Here is a 22,196-nt window from a genome sequence, read left to right on the forward strand (position 1 = left end):
GGGTGGTGGCCTTGGGGGCGCATAAACCAAGGCTGTCTACCTTGACTGCTGTAATAAAACATGTGCCCCCAGAAAATGCGTTGCTGCTTCATCACAGACCCTGCTCTGTCGATGTCATGCACTTCCGGCTCCATCATATAATCTGCAACATCGGAAAGGTGCAGTACAGGATTAGATTCTTCGTCTTCTTTTCATTATTATCTTATTTTATTCTAATAATAATAATAATAATGTGCATTTATACAGCGCCCTTTCTCTCTAAGAGCTAAGGGTGCTTTACATGAAAGAAAAAAATATTACAAGTTACATAAATCATTCACGACCACTCTTTCTCAACCCCAACTCCACCCCCACCCCCCCCCCCCCCAAAACCCCCCTCCACACACACACACACTCTCTCCCTTTCGCACTCTTCATATATCCAAAGTGAGCAGACACTGGTGGTGTTGGAGAACACCACCACCTGGATGTGGTAACGCGTCCGCCTAGGAAGCGAGAGAATCTGAGCGCGCTGGTTCTTCTTCTGCGTTCACTCGTATGCACACGAGTGGGCTTTTACGTGTATGACCGTTTTTACCCAGCAATGTAGGCAGCCATACTCCGTTTTCGGGGGTGTGCATGCTGGGTATGTTCTTGTTTCCATAACCCACCGAACGCTGACATGGATTACAGGATCTTTAACGTGCGTATTTGATCTTCTGCTTGCATATACACACGAAGGGGGTTCAGGCACTAGCAGGTCTGCACATATGTTGACCTTGGAGATCGTAAAAATCTCCACCTTTTACCCACCAGGCGCCATCACTGTGATTCGAACCCGGGACCCTCAGATTGACAGTCCAACGCTTTAACCACTCGGCTATTGCACCTGTCATGCGCTGGTTCGAATCACGGCACAGCCCCCGAAATTTTCTCCCCCTCCACTAGACCTTGAGTGGTGGTCTGGACGCTAGTCATTTGGATGAGACGATAAACCGAGGTCCCGTGTGCAGCATGCACTTAGCGCACATAAAAGAACCCACGGCAACAAAAGGGTTGTTCCTGGCAAAATTCTGTAGAAAAATCCACTTTGGTAGGAAAAACAAAAATAAAACTGCACGCAAGAAAAAATACAACAAAAAAAAAAGGGTGGCGCTGTAGTATAGCGATGCGCTCTCCCTGGGGAGAGCAGCCCGAATTTCACACAGAGAAATCTGTTGTGATAAAACGAAATACAAAATGCACAAAAACAAAAAAATCAGGTCACCGTGAGACCACTCACCAGAGGAGACTGTGCACAGCTGCCGAGTCACTTCAATGGTGTTCCAGTAGTGCATATTTTCTTATTTTTCATTGCACAAGGAAAGAAGGACCTACCCCTGTGTAGAATTTATATTTTGATGGTGTCACCAATGGCCAGTACCCCTTCACCCAACCCCCAATTCTTTTTTTTTTTTTTGTATGCATTTTACAGAAACAAGTAATATAGGAACAACTGGATAAAATAAATGGTGGATGCGTACTACTATCTCAGACATAAGTCATTAATGGTTGATACCCAAACTGTAATCATTTAAAGTGGATAACTGTGTCATTTTTGACAAATTTTTTTTTATATTTCTCTCAAGAACTACTGAAAATATCTGCATGAAAATGTTTGTACACATTCCAAGTACAATGAAAGAAAACAAAAACAGCATAGCCAGAACAGAAGTACCTACCCACCTTCAATTTTCATTTTTGACTCACTTGTGTAAACAAAGTGTCTATGTAATAACCCAGTGTTTGTGTGTGTGTGTGTGTGTGTGTGTGTGTGTGTCCATGGTAAACTTGAACACTGTCATTTTCTCTGGAAATACTTTATCAATAGACATCAATTTTTTTTTTTCTAAATCTTATTTTACTTGATTTCATCTTAATAATAAAAAAAAAAAATCTTCTCACCACAAAATTGTTGCTGATGCCCATGAGGGAGTACCTGCGCGTGAGGTAGCACAGACAGTAGAGGCCTGGCTTGACGGTCAGGGAGCGGGAGGAGAAAGTCACGCTGACCCCCTGTCGGTTGTTCTCCGCCCCTTGCTGGGCCCACGTGTAGGACACATACTTGTCAAACTGGTGGAAGTCAGCCTGCGGTGGGGGAACACAAAGACACACAGGCAGTGCGTTACAGGCATCACAACACCCCTGGGTCTGGTGGTGGTGGATGAAAGGTCATTAAGGATGACTGATGACTTGCGCGATGAGTTTGTTTAAAGTGAAGAGGAGTTGCGCAACGTCGGGGTCCACCAATTTCCAGTGGCAAGACTAAGTTGAGACGACTGGAGGATGAGCACGGATGCAGTGGATGACCAAGATATCCTTTCGGTGTCTCATCTTGCTCTCTGCACTCCACAGTGCGTTGCTGTAACCGCCTTCCTCTCCGTTGAACCGATAGGTTTCTTCTGCAGATTCTGCCGGATCCAGACTTCGCATGCGTGGGTAGACACACCCCGGGGGCCAACTGCGTGTGGGATGCACGCAGCACGGTGGAGCTAGATGGCCGTCGGTGGCTCTCCTGAGCCGACGCCCTTTTATGGATCTCGTTTTTAATTCCATAAGGGTGTCTAGCCACCCGCCTCACCAGTCCTGGAAGGGAGCGGTGGGAGTGCCGGTTTAATCGCTGGCAACCCGACCCTGAACAGGTTGTACTGGATTACAGGTTACCAGTAGCAGATCTAATGACCTGACCTGACCCCAGGGTCTAATCCTCTGAACAAGGCAGTGGTCCAGGGGCCACCACCCTGGCCCAAGTGGGGTAAAGGGGCAACACCCCTTTTGGGGGTCAAAGAGGAGCTGAAAAGGAATTCTGACAAAGAACGAGCCTTTTAAGAATACCGTATAAGTGCAAAAACAGAACAAGCTGTATAAGAATGCCATTTGAAAATTAAAACTCAATTGAAACAGCACGTTTTCTCCCTTGATTTTCCCCGCAGAAAATTGTAAGGGTTTGGAAAAATTTTTACAAAAAATACAAAATAAAGAGTAAGAAAATGAAACTTTCACAACTGGTTTATTACGTGTTGGGCTATTACATAAAAAAAAAAAAAAAAAAAAATCTTATTTTTACAGTTTTGCCATCATGTAGAAAATAATGCCAATTTTTCACCCCAAATCACCATACCCATGCTCGCTTTTGGCACTTAATTCACTTTCTTCTTCGTCATCATCCACCTCTTCGATGTCCGACCCTTCGATGGTGTTTGGTATCAGCCCATCACCTTGTAGTGGCTGATCCAGTCCGAGACTGGCTTTTTTTCAAATCTTATTTCTTAAATATATTTTTATTGTTGTAGTATGATGATGTTCAGTATCAGACCACCACCTTGTATGGGCTGATTCAGTCTGAGTCGAAGATTTTCTTTTTCTTTCTTAATTTTCATTATCATTTTTTTTTCTTGCTCTAGTGTGATGATGTTTGGTATCAGCCCATCACCTTGTTGTGGCTGATACAGTCCGAGTCTGAGTTTAAAAAAAAATTATTGTATATTTTCATATTTCTTTTTACTGCTCTTGCATTTTGTAATAATTTTTATTTATTTATTTATTCATTTATTATTATTACTACTACTACTACCACCTTTTTTATATTATAATTATTATTTATTATTTACTTATTTATGTACGCTTATCTATTATTTATTCACCTTTTTTTTTTCTCAAGGCCTGACTAAGCGTGTTGGGTTACGCTCTGCTGGTCAGCCTTGTACTTGGCAGATGTGGTGTAGCATATATGGATTTGTCCGAACGCAGTGACGCCTCCTTGAGCTATACTGAAACTGAAACTGAAACTGCTCTAGCCTGATGATGTTCACCCAACATTGCTGAGGGTGATCCAGTCCCTAGTTGGAATTTAATTTATTTATCTGTTTTTTTATTGCTCTACAGTGACGATGTTCGTTATCAGCCCCTGACATTGTACAGGCCATTCCAGTTCCAGTCCAAGATAGAAAAATAAAAAATCTGAATAATTTTTTTGTTATTTTTTTTATATTGCTCTAGTGTGATGATGATCACTGTCAGCCTGAACTTGTAGAGACTGATCCTGTCTCAGACTGTTTTTTTATTTTTTTATTTTTTTACATTTTTTTGGTTTTTTACTGCTGTAGTGTGTAATGTTCAGTATCAGCTTTCAGCTGGTCAGGCATCTGCTTGGCAGATGTGGTGTAGCATATATGGATTTGTCCGAACGCAGTGACGCCTCCTAGAGCTACTGAAGCTACTGAAACTCAGTATCAGACCCACCCCTCCCCACACATACATAGGCCGATCCAGTCCAAGTCTTTTTTTTTTTTTAAATTTATATTTGTTTTTACTGCTGTAGTGTGATGACGTTTATTATTAGCCCGTAACCTTGTATAGGCCAATCCAGTCGAGTCAGAGTTTTTTTGTGTGTGTGTTTTTGATTTTTTTCCCCCCCATAGCTCTGGTGTGATGATGTTTGTTATCAGACCCACTTTGTAGAGGCTGATCCAGTCTGAGTTTTATTTATTTAGTTTTTAGTGCTGTAGTGTGGTGATGTTCATTATCAGCCCCTTACCTTGTAGAGGCCGACCCAGTCTGAGCCCTATTTAACTCTCTCCATACGAACGGCGAAAGAGACGACGTTAACAGCGTTTCACCCCAGTTACCATCATCAAAATATTGCAAGCGGAAGGCTCTTATACTGAAGGGGTGAATGCTGACAAAGAATACCACAATTCTGACGATGGAAGCTAAAGGTTGGGTCATTCAGACACCCACTGGACATCCGAGGGGTCTGTGTAGAGGAGAAGAGAGGACTGGCCGTACTGAGTGAGTTAAAAAATAAATCTTATTTTTAATATCTATTTACTGCTCTACTGTGATGATGCTCATTATTAACCCCTCACCTTGTAGAGGCCGATCCAGTCCGAGTCGGAGGTCTTACTGTGTTTGTTGACGCAGTACCGCACGGTGGTCGAGCGGTCCCTACGCCAGTTCTTCTGGGTCTCGAACTGTACCGGGTTCATAGGCGGCTTGGGGAACACCTGTTCATCATATGGAAAAAAAAAATCAACCACAACACTCCTCTCACTTTCTTACCTGAATTTAAAATAATAATGATAACAAAATTCAAACAACAAAAAACAACAAACAAATGATAATAGTAATAATAAAAATAGTAAATGTATTCTTTTTAATTAATGACAATAATGATAACAATAACAACAATAATCAATACTACTTCTGCTATTACTACTACTACTACTACTGCTTCTAAGGATTTATACAGTGCTTGCCCTGCAGCTATAAGCACATCTTAAGTTCTAAAAATGCTTGTGACATGAATAAGATAAATCCAAAAACCAAAAACAAACACAAACTGTTTAAGATTCACACTCAATTAAAAACAATATCATAAAAAAAACTGGTATCACTCACATGATATCACTCACAACATACACACTAAAAATACTAAGATCCTGGCCACAGAATCTGATAATTCCAGGACAGAGAAAAAAGCAACAACAAAATACATCACAACATCCAAGCATACACATACACACACACACACACACCTATACACGTGATCACAACCCACCATACCTACCCTCACACACACAATTGCAGACATATACAGATAAACATGCATCACATTTCTAAGCTAAAACAATGCGACACCAAAATATAATGTTGCTTATGGTGTTCTTTCATTCTTCTGTTCCCCTCATTTTTACATTACGTCGTTACACATCTCTCTTACTCCTTGCATACACATTTCTCACTTTTTCTCCCCTACACACACACACATGCACACACACACATCTCTCTCTTACTACTGCTTGCGTACGCATTTCTCACTTTTCCTCCCCTACACACACACGCACACACACACACACACTCACAGCCCTCTCTCTCTTACTACTGCTCACATACGCGTTTCTCACTTTTCCTCCCTTACACACACACACATCCTTATGCATCTCTCTCTCTCTCTCTTACTCCTGCTCACATACGTGTTTCTTACTTTTTTTCCCCGACGCACATACACACACACACACACATACACACCCCCCCCACACCCACACGTATCCACACACACACACTGACCGTGAAGAAGAACATGCCAGTCACAGGCTTGTGATCACTGAGGCGGTACTTGGGGTGGGAGGTGTACTCTATAGGGTCCACACGGAGCTGGAAGCCATCGTAGTCGGTGTTCTCATAGTGCCACAGGACCCGATCGCACCAGGCAGGAATGCGCTGCTTTGAACTGATGAGAAAGGAGACATGGTGAAAAAAGGAAATTTCCCCAATCGGGCTATATGATTATGTGACCTGGTTGAAAACAAAATTTGACAAAAGACAAGAACGCCAGAGGATTGACAGACAGACAGAAAATACGAAAAAAAACTTCGCCGTATGGAGAGCGCAGGAACAGGAGCCATAATGGCTGCCGGAAAAAGAGGGCGCTAGCCAGCTGGACAAAGGGGAGGTTACCTACTTCTGGGAGGTTATCGGCTGGAGCTACTTTCGTTTTCTCCGCATAGGCGGATAGTAGTTTGCACAGGACAGGAATGTCAGACCCCTGCTGGAATCTGCTCTAGTGGGTCACGGTTAAGTATGTGTAATTAAAACAATGTTATAATGTATCAATCAACAGTCAAGCACGCAACAAATGCACAATTCCCCCCCCCCCCCCCCACACACACACATAATTCACCCAAGAGAATACACATACATGCAATTCACCCCACAGGACACACACCTACAATTCACACCACTGTACACACACATGCAACTGACTCAACAGTACACACACCTACAATTCACCCAACAGTACACACACATGCAATTGACTCAACAGTATACACACACCTACAATTCACCCCACAGTACACACACATGCAATTGACTCAACAGTATACACACACCTACAATTCACCCAACAGTACACACACCTACAATTCACACCACTGTACACACACATGCAACTGACTCAACAGTACACACACCTACAATTCACCCAACAGTACACACACATGCAATTGACTCAACAGTATACACACACCTACAATTCACCCCACAGTACACACACATGCAATTGACTCAACAGTACACACACCTACAATTCACCCCACAGTACACACACATGCAATTGACTCAACAGTGTACACACATGCAATTCACCCAACAGTACACACACATGCAATTGACTCAACAGTACACACACGTACAATTCACCCAACAGTACACACACATGCAACTGACTCAACAGTATACACACATACAATTCACCCCACAGTACACACACCTACAATTGACTCAATAGTATACACACCTACAATTCACCCAACAGTACACACACATGCAACTGACTCAACAGTATACACACATACACAAATCACCCCATAGCACACACACACAATTCACCCCCACAGTACACACACACAAACAAATCCACCCAGTAGTACACATGCACACAATTCACCCCACAGTACACAAACACACACAAATTCACCCAACAGTATACACACACACATACAATTCACCCCACAGCACACACACAATTCACCCAACACTATATATACACACAAAATTCACCCCACAGTACACACCCACACTCACAAACGAAAAAAAAAAAAAAAAAAAAAAAAAATCCCAACGAAATTACAAACATGTGTATACCTTACTGTAAAGCGTAGTGAGCCCCATATGAGATGGGGGTACTGCGCTATATAAGCCTGCATTTTATCATTATCATCATTATTACTATATATATAGAGAGAGACCCACCAACCTTGTATCATAAGTGTCAGTGCCTGGATCAAACTTGTAGGTAGGGGGAAACTTTATCTCCATCTCTTCAAAGTCCTCAAAGATCAGTTTCTCTTCGCGACATCGGTTCAACTGCAAAAGTAAAAAAAAACAAAAACAAAACAAGAAGTGTAAGAATCAAAGAAATGGGAGAGAGAGAGAGAGAGTGGGAGAGAGAGGGAGGGAGGGAGGAAGAGAGAGAGAGGGAGAGAGAGACAGAGAGGGAGAGAGAGAGAGAGTGCATGGTGATAAGTGAAGGGTGTGTCAGCAGTTTCTTTGATTTTTTGCTGACGGGCATTTTATTTTATTTTAAGTGAGCCTAAAGAACATTTTCTGGTTTTGGTTGAAGCAGATAATAAAGTAGTTTGAATTGAATTGAATTGAGAGAGAACGCTACACCACATCTGCCAAGCAGATGCCTGACCAGCAGCGTAACCCAACGCACTTAGTCAGGCCTTGAGAAAAAAAGAAAAAGATAAACACATAAAAATACTACTACTACTACTACTAATATTTATAAGGTGCAAAATCTTGATGAAATCAACTCTAAACGTGCGCACACACACACACACACAAAAGCACTACCTGATCATTTTCCAGCAATTTCCTGAGCCCTCCGGACGAGATGGCTCTCTCCACCTCTCCCCGAGACATGTTGTCTATCCTGAAGTTCAAGTCCCCCATCCAGAACACGTAGCTGTGAACACGCAGATCGGAGCAGTCACATATCATCATCAATCCGCTAAATCACACATCTCTGTATTTTGGTCAACATATGTGCGAGTGGAGTGATGGCCTAGAGGTAATGAGTCCGCCTAGGAAGTGAGAGAATCTGAGCGCGCTGGTTCGAATCACGGTTCAGCCGCCGATATTTTCTCCCCCTCCACTAGACCTTGAGTGGTGGTCTGGACGCTAGTCATTCGGATGAGATGATAAACCGAGGTCCCGTGTGCAGCATGCACTTAGCGCACGTAAAAGAACCCACGGCAACAAAAGGGTTGTTCCTGGCAAAATTCTGCAGAAAAATCCACATCGATAGGAAAAACAAATAAAAAACTGCATGCAGGAAAAAAAGAAAAGAAAAAGGGTGGCGTTGTAGTGTAGCGACGCGCTCTCCCCGGGGAGAGCAGCCTGAATTTCACACAGAGAAATCTGTTGTGATAAAAAGAAATACAAATACAAATACAAATACAAATATAGCGCCTCTCCTCGGTTGGAGACCAAGCTCTAAGCACTTTACAAACCTGGTGTCATTTCCACCACAGGTTCTGCCTACCTGGGCGGCAGAACTGACTGACAGCTGCCACTGGGCGCTCATCATTCGTTTCCTGTCTCATTTAACTCTCTCCATACGAACGGCGAAAGAGACGACGTTAACAGCGTTTCACCCCAATTACCACCATCAAAATATTGCAAGCGGAAGGCTCTTATACTGAAGAGGTAATGTTGACAAAGACTACCACAATTCTGACGACGGAAGCTAAAGGTTGGGTCATTCAGACACCCACTGGACATCTGAGGGGTCTGTGTAGAGGAGAAGAGAGGACTGGCCGTACTGAGTGAGTTAATCAGGTTTCAGTTATGCACACATACACACTCATAGTCATACAGATATGTAGCACTTTAGGTGAATGACTGTTTCATTCATTTACCCCGCCATGTAGGCAGCCACACTCTGTTTTCGGGGGTGTGCATGCTGGCCATATTCTTCTTTCCGTGACCCACCAAACACTAAAATTGATTTCAGGATCTTTAAGGTGTGTATCTGATGTTCTGCCGTGCGTATACACAAGAAGGGGGGTTCAGGCACAAGCAAGTCTGCACATATGTTGACCTGGGAGATTGGTGCCATGACCCAGATTCGAACCTGGTACCCTCAGATTGAAAGTGCAACGCTTTGACCACTTGGCTATTGCAACAGCCAGGCAGTAAGGCAGTCAGTCATGCCAGACTATGACCATCAGAACAGCAGAGAGGGCATCTGCTGTACTGACTGGCTGGCTGGGCTAGGTTTTGAATGTAGCAGACAGTGTCCACACCCCCAATCTTTTGGCCAAGAGGGCTTTAGGACAGCTGGCGATGGCATGGTGCCCAAAGGCCGACTAGCTCCCATTGAATTAGTGCAGTCTTGCCTCCTAGTTCGAGAGTTTTTATCTTTCACAAAAGACTAAGCTGTAAAAATTGCCATTGCAACGGAAAAACAAGTGACCCAACTGCATTTTTATGTGTACTGTACATACAGAATGTAAAATAACACAACCATCATCATCATTCGCATAAATCACGCATCATCATCAGATACATTATGCGTGTGTTGCGTATGTGCATGTGCATGTGCGTGTGCGTGTGTGAGTGAGTGCGTGTGCGTATATGATAGACAGCGAGAGTGTGTGCCTGTATGTATGAATAAGCATGTGCACACGTGCGTTTATGTATACATATATGTAGGTGATCATGTGTAAACATGTGTGAACATGCGTATGTAACTATGTGTCTGTGTATGCATGTGTTCATATGTATGTACATGCATGTGTGAATGTGCAAAAAACGCGTGGGTACGTGTGTTCATGCGTGCGGGTGACTTACTCGTGGTCCAGAATGTTCTCCACATCAGGGTCCTTGAACTTCTGGTCATCCAGTATACTGTCATAGTCCTGCCCACAGTCACACAACTCACTGACTCCACTGAGTTAAGACACTTATGACTGCAAATACAGTGTCCGTGAGGCGTCTGGGTTCTAATCCAGGTCTGGCCCTTTCTTCCAAGTTGGACTGGGAAATCGACGGACGCCATAGCCGAATGGTTAAAGCGTTGGACTTTCGATCTGAGGGTCCCGGGTTCGAATCACGGTGACGGCGCCTGGTGGGTAAAGGGTGGAGATTTTTACGATCTCCCAGGTCAACAAATGTGCAGACCTGCCAGTGCCTGAACCCCCTTCGTGTGTATACGCAAGCATAAGATCAAATAAGATCAAATACGCACGTTAAAGATCCTGTAATCCATGTCAGCGTTCGGTGGGTTATGGAAACAAAAACATACCCAGCATGCACACCCCCGAAAGCGGTGTATGGCTGCCTACATGGCGGGGTAAAAACGGTCATACACGTAAAAAGCCCACTCGCGTATATACGAGTGAACGTGGGAGTTGAAGCCCATGAACGCAGAAGAAGAAGAAGAAGAAGGACTGGGAAATCCAGCTGAGTCTCAAGTCATTTGGATGAGATGATAGACCAAGTCCTGTGTGCAGCACACTCTTTTTGGCGTGCTGAAAAAGAACTTCTGGTAAAATACGTGTTGCCCTCTGGCAAAATTCCGTGTAAGAAATCCACTCTGATGGGTGCACAAATACGTATACATGCACTCAAAGCCTGACCAGCGCGTTATGTGAGGCGCCTGCCCAGCAGATGTGATGTAGCGTGTATGGATTTGTCTGAACGCAGTGATGCCTCCTCGAGAAACTGAAACTGAAATTGACTCTATATGCACAAGGCCCTAGCACTGAAAAACAAGACTGGAAGGAAATCAGCCAATACATCATGCAACTCTTACAACTCTCAAAACAGTGCTTCAAAAGCAAAGTAACAACTAAATGGAACTGGATTTAAAGAACAGATCAATATATAAAAACATGCATGTGCACACACACACACACACACACACACGCACATGAGAGGAAAGACAGACGCATAAACGTAATAATCAAAAGGAATCTTTCCTTCTTTTGCATGCATACAGGCACACATGTGCTCTCTCTCTCTCTCGCTCTCTCTCTCACTCACTCACTTGCTCACTCACACACACACACACTCACTCCACATCAAAACACAAAACCAAGTTCAATCGCACCAACACGCAAACATGCATATAGACAAAAGAATTATAAGAAACCCTTCCTTCTCTTGCATGTATACACAAGCACACACATGCTTTATCACACTCTTGCACACACACACACACACACACACACACACACACACTCCACACCAAAACAACACAAAACAAAGTTCATTCAAACCTACACACACACACACACACACATAAACACAAACAAAATAATCATAAAAGTTCTGTCCTTCTCTTGCATTTTCAGACACACACATGCTTTCTCACACACAACACACTCTGTACACAAAACCATTGTGTAACATTCGTTGACACAAACACACATGCATACATACACCACTCTTTTTTTTTTCACCTTTTAATCACTGCCTGTCTCCATCTAAGTACGACCCGTCTACCTAGCTCCTACCCAATCAATCTCCATACCCCCTCTCTACCCCACCCTATCTTCCTCCCAACAGGAGGAGTTTGTATTATAGTCCATGTTTGGTGTTACATATATTTACCATGTCAAACTGATGCAAACTAGGCCTATCGGTTTGCTCTGCTTGACCAAATTTTGCGCGGCTAACAGTGAAAAGACGAGCCGTCTTGCACACACCGTTCTTCACCCCGATACTCACCTCAATTCGTTCAGCCACATGCTCTTGATGGGCGGCCAGATGACAGTTGACGATGATGAGGTTGATGCCTAAAATATCCAGCCTTATACTGACTCCGCCTTTGTTGCCCTGGTAACCATGTACACACACACACACACACACACACACGGATATAATGTACATTCTTTCAGACACAAAAGAAATGCATATGCATCACCATAAACACTCCCCCACTTCACAACAACAACAATAATAAGACTAACAATAATAATTATAAGAAGTACATTTATATAGCATTTTCAAAACTCTCAAAGCTTCTTTACATAACACGTCAATCAGACACAAAGCACATAAAAAAACATTCACACACACATGCATGCATGCACACACACACACACACGAACAAAGACAGTGATGCATACATACATGCACGCAAACACGCATGCAGGCATGCGCACACAAAAACACAGTGACACACACATACATGCACACAGACACACAAACACACACGTACACACACACGCATGCACACACACACACACAAACACACACACACACAAGCACACACACACAAACACACACACAAACAAAGACAGTGATGCATACATGCATGCACGCAAACACGCATGCAGGCATGCGCACACAAAAACACAGTGACACACACATACATGCACACACACACACACACACACACACACACACACACATTCTCTCTCCTCTTCCCTCGCATCGCCTCCCCACGTCTCCGACACTCACCCACCAGCCGCCCATGCCTGTCTTGGTGATCTCGGACTCGAAGCTGGTGCAGTAGGGGAGGAGGGGGCGCAGCACGAACACCAGAGTTATCACCCCTAGCTGCTGCCTGTACTTCACCTGCAGCACATAATCATTAATACTTATTTCTTTATTTATTCATTCATTCATTTATCTATCTATCTATCTATCTATCTATCTATCTATCATAGATCAAAGTGGATTTTCTCTGCAGAATTCTGTCACCACAGGACCATACATTATTCATTCATTCATCTATCTATCTATCTATCTATCCATCCATCTATCTATCTATCATAGATCAAAGTGGATTTTTCTCTACAGAATTCTGTCACCACAGGACCATACTTTCGTACTGGCAGATAAGTGTCTTAACCATTCTGCCACCTTCCTCCTGGAAACGGAACAAAGTCTGGTTTCATTCTGATAAAGATATAATCATATTTTTCATATGGAGTGACGGCCTAGAGGTAACACGTCTGCCTAGGAAGCAAGAGAATCTGAGCCCGCTGATGGCTCAGCCGCCGATATTTTCTCCCCCTCCACTAGACCTTTGAGTGGCGGTCTTGACGCTAATCATTCGGGGTCCCGTGTGCAGCATGTACTTAGTGCACATAAAAGAACCTATGGCAACAAAAGGGTTGTTCCTGGCAAAATTCTGTAGCAAAATCCACTTCAATAGGAAAAACAAATTAAAAAAGAAAATGCACACAGGAAAAAATACAAAAAAAAAAGGGTGGCGCTGTAGTGTAGCGACGCGCTCTCCCTGGGGAGAGTAACCTGAATTTCACACAGAGAAATCTGTTGTTATTAAAAAAAATACAAATACAAATACAAAAATATCTACATACATATCTTGAGTTTCTCTCTCTATTTTTTTTAATTTAATTTATTTTATTTTTACGTTCCATTTCATCAATTCAATAATTAAACAATTTATCTACCTACTTACTTTAATATTCATATTTTACTCCATTTCCCTTTGTTTTCCATCAAGGCCTGACTAAGCGGTGAGTTGGGTTACGCTGCTGGCCAGGCAGGCATCTGCCTAGCAGATGTGGTGTGGCATATATGGACTTGTCCGAACGCAGTGACGCCTCCTTGAGCAACACTTACACAGTACGCTGCTGGTCAGGCATCTGTTTAGCAGATGTGACGTAGCATATATATATATAGATGGACTTGTCCGAATGCAGTGACGCCTCCTTGAGCAACTGAAGTGAACTGAACTTTGACAGGCGCAATAGCCGAGTGGTTAAAGCGTTGGACTGTCAATCTGAGGGTCCAGGGTTCGAATCACGGTGACGGCGCCTGGTGGGTAAAGGGTGGGGATTTTTACTATCTCCCAGGTCAACATATGTGCAGACCTGCTAGTGTCTGAACCCCCTTCGTGTGTATATGCAAGCAGAAGATCAAATACGCACGTTAAAGATCCCGTAATCCATGTCAGCGTTCGGTGGGTTATGGAAACAAGAACAAACCCAGCATGCACACCCCCGAAAATGGAGTATGGCTGCCTACATGGCGGGGTAAAAACGGTCATACACGTAAAAACCCACTCGTGTGCATATGAGTGAACGTGGGAGTTGCAGCCCACGAACGCAGAAGAAGAAGAAGAAGAACTGAACTTCACTCTCTCTGAGCTTTACTTACCCTGACAAAGTCATAATCTGCCAGTGTCCAAGTAAACATGTCCACCCACTCCTTGCTGTCCGAAGGCTTTGGGCTTACTTCTTGTAAGCTGCAACATAAAAGTGAGGCACTGGTTTTTAATCCCTAGGCTGCCTATATGACGAGATAACTTGTCATCACAAGCATGTACGCTTCGCTGCCACAATGATGAGATAACTTGTCATCGAAATATTCTGACTTTTCTCTGGTTTGCATTCAGTTTGTTGACAAAAATACCTGTAGGTTTAGCTTGGGGAATCTTTCTAGATTCTATTCATTTTGTTTGTTATGCAAAACTAAGACTTCTTGGCCTAATTTGACCAGCACTGACCACTGCCCCAAAATAAGCAGTTTGCACTGTGTTAACATCTTTCCATATTATAAGTACTATCTTACTTTTTCACAGGTTTTGGCCACTGACCACCACTGACCACTCCCCACAGCTAAGCACTGAGCACTACTGACATCTTCTGTCCACTGACCATTGATATCCACTGACCAGCACCCAAAGTGTATGTATCATTAATTCAAACAAACGTAGGCTTGGTGGAACATGAACCTGGGAGAATACAGACCTTCCAAAAATTTTGTTGTGGGAACACTGACCTGGGGGAACATAGACCTGAGGGAACATAGGCCTGGGGAACAAAGACCTGGGAGAATATGGGGAACATAGACCGAGGGGAACACTGACCAGGGGGAACACATATATGCTCCTGGTTTGAAGTGCGCAAGTTATATTACAAGGCTGTACATCCAGAGAAATAGTTTTGTTTTACATCCTCCAGCGTGCTGAGCCTGGATACAATTATTGATGAATTGCGCTGAACAAGAATTATCCATTATTATCATCATTATTCTTATCTTCACTGCTATCACAATGAGCTCACTTTCAAATGTGATCAAACACTATCAATTAACTTGTTCTTTTCTAATCAACCCCATAACTGGTTACTGTGAAACCATTATTTTCCTACTACCTTCGTTAGCGCTTACGCACAAAAAACATTTCCCAATATCTGTTTAATATCTATGGGTTAATATCGTTTGAAATGTTTCACACAAGGCCAATTTAATTAATTTTTTTTCTAATTACCTCTATTTCCCTGGAATTATTTTCAAAAAATGCTTCTTTGGTGATTAAAAAAACATACTTGTCACTTGTGAAACATACTACAGATGTGGAGTGATGGCCTAGAGGTAACGCGTCCGCCTAGGAAGTGAGAGAATCTGAGCGCGCTGGTTCGAATCACGGTTCAGCCGCCGATATTTTCTCCCCTTCCACTCGACGTTGTGTGGTGGTCTGGGCGCTAGTCATTCGGATGAGACAATAAACCGAGGTCCCGTGTGCAGCATGCACTTAGCGCACGTAAAAGAACCCAAGGCAACAAAAGGGTTGTTCCTGGCAAAATTCTGTAGAAAAATCCACTTTGATAGGAAAAACAAATAAAACTTCATGCATGAACAAGCATGGGGAGAGCAGCCCAAATTTCACACAGAGAAATCTGTTGTGATAAAAAGAAATACAAATACAAAATACAAAATACTCACCCAATGCCAAACAAGTCAGGCAAAGGTGCCTGGGTGAGACGCAGAGCGTCCTCCATTTGTGCTGGTGGCTTCTTCCCTCCCACGTTCCATGTCAACATGCACAGTCTGCAATGCCGTCACACACATGGAAATGCTTAAATCACCATTTTACACTGTTCTTTACTTACTATCCATGTTAAAAAAAAATATATATATACAGTTTCAATGCTGCCACACGCAGTGAAACGCTTAAATTGCTGTGTTACACTGTTCTTACTATCTATGTTAAAATACATACAGTTTCAATGCCGCCACACGCAGTGAAACGCTTAAATCAACATGCTACACTGTTCTTTACTTACTATCGTGTTAAAATATACACTTTCAATGACATCACAAGCAGTGAAATGCTTAAATCACTGCGTTACACTGTTCTTTACTTACTATCCATATTAAAATATATATAATACAGTCTGCAATGCTGTCACAGGCAGTGAAAAACTTAAATCATTGTGTTACACTGTGCTTTACTGTCCATGTTAAAACACACAGTCTGCAATACTGTCACACTCAGCCAAACGCTTTAATGTTCGTTCTTTAGTTTAACGTCTTTTCACTGTAAGTGATATTAGACGAGGGAAGGAAAAAAATTGAGTGGGAGGAGGGAGGGGGGGGGGGGATTACTGTGTATGCATACGAGTAAGTGAAAGTGTGTGAGTGTGTGTGTGTGTGTGTGTGTGTGTGTGTGTGTGTGTGTGTGTGTGTGTGTGTGTGAATTATTGATTTAAGTTTTGTTTAAAAAATAAACAAAAAATCATAACAATTTTACATATTTCTAATGAAAAACTAACAACTATAACAGCGAACCAACTGGACTGTTTAACAAGGAGTTGAAAAAGTCATACATTAGCAATGGACTGCTGAAGATCGTCAACACTGAAGATGATTTCAGTTCAGAACAGTGTAGCATGTTGATTTAATCATTGTGTTACAGTGTACTTTACTGTCCATGTTATAACATATTACCATGCTGTCACACACAGATAAATGCTTTAATCACTGCCTTACACTGCACTTTACTGTCCATGTTAAAATATACAGTCTGCAATGCTGTCACACACAGTGGAACATTTAAATCGCTGTGTTGGAAAACACTGTACTATACTGTCAACATTCACATACACAGTCTGCAAAGCTGTCAAACAGAGACAAACACTTTAGTTTAATAATTGTGTTTTACTGTATTTCACTGCCAGCATTCCATGTCAACATACAATACTGTCACACACAGCCAAACACTTTAATCATTGTGCCCTAACTTGTACCAAAGGTTTTTGTATCATATTGTATTGCACTGTATTGCAATGTGTTAAATTGAACTGCAATGTAAAAAATCTGCAGCATCATGTTTTTGTATTGTATAGTATCATAGACTAATTTGGGTCACATTGTCATTGTGTCATATCATATTGCATCGCAATGTGTAGTGCTGCATTGTGTTGATTTCTGACGCATTGCATTGTGTTTTTTCTCATCACAACAGCATACAGCTACAGTCTAATACCATAATCATCTTTGTGTGCCACTGATAGAATGAATGAATTTTAAATTTCATTTTCTGAAGATAAAAGAGTGAGCAAGAATTTTTTTTGTTTTTTGTTTTTGTTTTTGTTTTTGCATTCAGATCTAGAACTTAAGAGAAATACTTAAAAAAAACAACAACCCAGAAAGAGAGAGAGAGAGACAGACAGACAGACAGATAGTCAGACAGACAAACAGAAAGAGAGAAACACACACACACACACACACACACACACAGACTGAGAGAGAGATAGCACATACACACACACCATTACACAACACACACATATTCATCCACACACACACACACACATATATTTAACACATTATAAGTATCAACATGTGAAAAAAATATACAATTTATATCATTTAACATAATGCATGTTTGTAATCATATCTAATCACTAACTGTTCTTATTATGCAAAGTTTGACATTAAAAGACAGTTTGGTACCTGACTCCTTTATCTTCTTTTTCTTGCTTGCTGCCGGAGATCATCAAGCCAGAATCTACGGCTGTTTGATAATCTAAGTCCACAGGACTGGACGGTGATGACCGCAATGAGTAATCACGCTCAGACGACATAGTGGTAAAACACTCAGATGACTGATCCCTGTATCTCCGCTGCACTCTGGTCTCCACTTCAAGTTGTCTGCTGCTTCAATGTTCATGGAAAAAAAAAAAAAAAAAAATCAGTAAGAAATAGCAAGAAAACCAAATATAATTATCATTAAATAACAAAGTTTCACCAATTTATGTATTAAATGGCATATATTTATGCAAAGAGTTTGAGTATTAAAACTAACACAAGTAATATATTTCACACAAGTTAGCACACACAAACATTTTCCAATGTCTGTTCAATATCAAAGCACTGCCGTGGTTTCATAAGTTACCTTTTAACCCCTTGACTGTTGTGACCTGGTGAAATGAGATCAGAGTGGCCTGAATTACATCAAGTGTAGAAATCACTACTTTCAGTTTTAGTGTACATACAATATCAATGTTGTGTCTTTGGTTTTGTTGACCAAAAAGTAAACCAATCCCAAGAGGAAGAATTTCAAACAAATAATGGTGACTGACATCCTGACCTGTAAGCGTTGTCTTATCAGTGAGGTTAAAGCTATCTGTGACAATTAAGCCTGCTTGTCAGCAGAAGTCAAAGGGTTAAACCAGAAACACTGACTGAGACAGACATGCACATAACCACAATCAATCCACTTCACAGTGACAGAAACTGAGAAGGTGCTGCTCTTGATACTGAAGATATGAGCATATAAGGTATGTAATTATGAATATTATTAGTACTGAGAGTCATATAATCAGTTTTTGTTCCTTTTCTAATGTTCATGTTTACAAGCTCTACAATTCATGACTGAATAAACTTGCTTCAGAAGCAAAAACATTAAATCGCTTACCGATTGTTCTGCTTTAGTTTGATTTAATCAATTATGCATTTTATCAACCATATTAATTTTTATGAGGCATCTCAAAATATACTGTCCATAGAGGACAGCTGCTTTATTCCATAACTGAGTCTCCAAACTGAGTAAGCACACATGTGGACGCAGATATTCACATGCATGTAATTACACTTCTCAGTACCACACACACAGACACACAAGCATATATGTGAGTGCATGCACACAAAGACACATGAAACAACGCTGGTTGGCTGTGTGGGCAACAGTATTAAGTGATCTTACTGACACTTTAAAGGTTAAAGATTAAAGGTTCAGTAGACTTTTTACTACCATCAGGGCAGTGAATTCAGATCCACTGTGTCTAGGGTCTGGCATAAGAATACAGGGCCTAATCCTCTTCTTGCACAGCTCAACCCTTCCCCACCAAAGTGCATGTTGAGGCAGTAGAAGAACCCAAGTCAGGTAACCATTTACACCTGGGTGGAGCATGGAAAATTGGTAACATGCCTTTCCGAAGGACAAAACAACAGGCTGAAATGCAGCCTCAATCCCTGTAATCACTGGTGAACACTGGTTCAGAAGCACAATGCCTAACCAATTCTGCTTCAGTGCCTCTAACTGGCACAGACACTACTATTATTATAGACATTGATATATTGAGTTACATCATGTCTTTCTCTAGAGGTGGTATGGACATACACACATCCAGGTGCATGCATATTACAAAACATTACATATATATGTGCATGCACGAACACATTACACACACACACACTCTGTCGAGAGCTTTAAAGCACGGCTCTCAGGACACCAGTAATGCTAGGCTGCGCACTCCCCCCCACCGTTGCGTTTATGTCATAAGTGGCTATAGCAACGTATTCTACAGATACAGATACACACACACGCGCGCGCGGAATCAAAAACTGTTTCGTACACATGGCCTGCACCCATCCTCTCCTCCCAACCCCCCCTTTCATAAAAATGCACGCATGCGCACATGCCTGTAGATTCAACGAGAGCCGTAATCGGAGTCTTGGTTTGTAAATTATCACAATAATAATCGTGGGGAGAAAAATTATCTTGTTAGTTGCCCGGCTTGTAACTAGGGAAATGTTTGAACAAACTCGTTAATTTCCCTTCAAGCAATCATCGGCAGCTCGAAAACCCATAGGTTGCTGGTGTACCTTTTCGCTGTTGCAACAAATCATACCATCTTGGGAAGATCACATGCAAGATCCACAAAATTAATAATCAACAGTGTACAGATTCCTGTTTACGGAAGTTTGACGAAATCTGTGAGGTCAAGGTTAAATCCCGGAACTTGTTTCCGCACCAAGTAAGAATTTGCCAGATAAGTAAAAACAGTCTTGCGTGAACAGTGAAGTATGGGATTCGTATCGTGTCAAAAAAAAAAAAAAAGAAAAAAAAAAAAAAAAGAAAAAAAAAAAAAAAAAAAAAAAAAGAGAGCAAAGACAAAAAGAAAGAATCAACCGAGGAACAAACGAATGAATAAATGAATAGATTGATGATCATGATGATGATGATGGTCATGATAAAAATAATTATAATAAAAGAAAAAAGAATGAACATAACATAATAATAATAAAAATAAAAATAATAATGGATACTTATATAGCACACTATCCAGAAATCTGCTCTAGGTGCTTTACAAAAACGCTTTTGTTAGCATAAAACATTACATCAATGTTACATACACACACTGACCAAAATGTGACTACACACACACACACACACACACACACACACACACACACACACACACACACACACACTGCATACATACATTTTAACATGCATGTGTATCTAACAGCTACCCTAACACATACGCACACATAGTCAGGCACAAACTTACATGAACACACGCACACACAATACACATTCATATGCATGCATGTAGTTATGTACACATACATCATAGTGTGTATGCACACATAGTCAAGCACAGCTAACGCAAAGGAAGTAGACCTGCCACAATTGAACTTATTGCTGAGGGAAAAGGTGAGTTTTGAGACGAGATTTAAAAGATGCGAGGGAATCAGAACGATGACGGAGGTTATCAGGGAGCATCGGCAAACGCGCAAAACACATTCCAGTAAATAACAGTGTTGTATTCATTTTCTACCACTGAGCGGCTAAGTATTTCTGACACCAACGTATGGCCGCGCTGTGAGTCAGTCGTGACTGAACAGGCTGATTTGGCTCATTGTACACATGTGTGACTGGGGAAGAGGAAAAGAGAAAAGGTAGAAAACTACCAAAATATGATAAATAACATGCAGTTACATTTAACAGTAACCAATTCAATAATGACAATAATCATGAAACGGAAACGATTAACACAATTCTGAAGTACATCAAAGGAATGCAGAAATAGGGCTATGAACTAATGCCTGTGAAAGTTCAACCAGAAGAACCTCAGTCGATCGTCAGAAATAACTCAAGTTCCAAAAATCACCTGCAGAATAGTAGTTGAAATACTTGGGCAAGAAGGTACGTTAACTGCTGACAGTGAAACAATGATGGAAGCTGAACTGCTTACCACAGATGCATGAAACATTTTTACTATACTTTTGACAATTGCCTTCAGCGCATCAAGTTTTATACGGCCCGGAAGAAGGTTGAGGTTATTAATCAGTCTTGTATAGCAAGCTGATGGATTCGGTATCTTTTCTTAATAATATTATCGGGGAATAATGTCCCTTTATATTAAAAAAAAAAAAAAAAAAAAAAAAATCCTTCCATCGGTTATGGAATCGAATCCATGCTGATTCTTCCGAAACAAAGTGTATGCATCTTTTACGGAAAGACGGACATTATGTTATTTTTGTCAGTTTTTCTGCATCTTGTGCTCCTCTTTTAGCTGCTTTATCAGCAGTTTCATTGCCATGAATGCCCACATGAGAAGACACCCAACAAAAAGTGACCTCAGTCCCTTTAATCCTCAAACAATGTGCCA

General features: G+C 41.6%; 1 protein-coding gene across 1 annotated transcript; it reads right to left on the minus strand.

The window, feature by feature from the left end:
* Nucleotides 1–47: 47 nt before the first annotated feature.
* LOC143274959 (phosphatidylinositol 4,5-bisphosphate 5-phosphatase A-like) lies at nucleotides 48–18,379 on the minus strand. Its single transcript, XM_076578974.1, has 12 exons — nucleotides 18,250–18,379; nucleotides 16,237–16,341; nucleotides 14,668–14,755; nucleotides 12,997–13,113; nucleotides 12,262–12,369; nucleotides 10,381–10,448; nucleotides 8,380–8,491; nucleotides 7,778–7,887; nucleotides 6,088–6,250; nucleotides 4,887–5,024; nucleotides 1,924–2,106; nucleotides 48–142 (listed from the first exon to the last, which is right to left on the minus strand). Exons 1-12 carry the CDS (start codon nucleotides 18,291–18,293, stop codon nucleotides 134–136), a joined length of 1,245 nt encoding a protein of 414 aa, XP_076435089.1. The 5' UTR covers nucleotides 18,294–18,379; the 3' UTR covers nucleotides 48–133.
* Between the last annotated feature and the right edge of the window lie 3,817 nt (nucleotides 18,380–22,196).

This window comes from Babylonia areolata, chromosome 29 (genome assembly GCF_041734735.1).
Source record: "Babylonia areolata isolate BAREFJ2019XMU chromosome 29, ASM4173473v1, whole genome shotgun sequence".
Classification (NCBI taxonomy): Eukaryota; Metazoa; Mollusca; class Gastropoda; order Neogastropoda; family Buccinidae; genus Babylonia; species Babylonia areolata.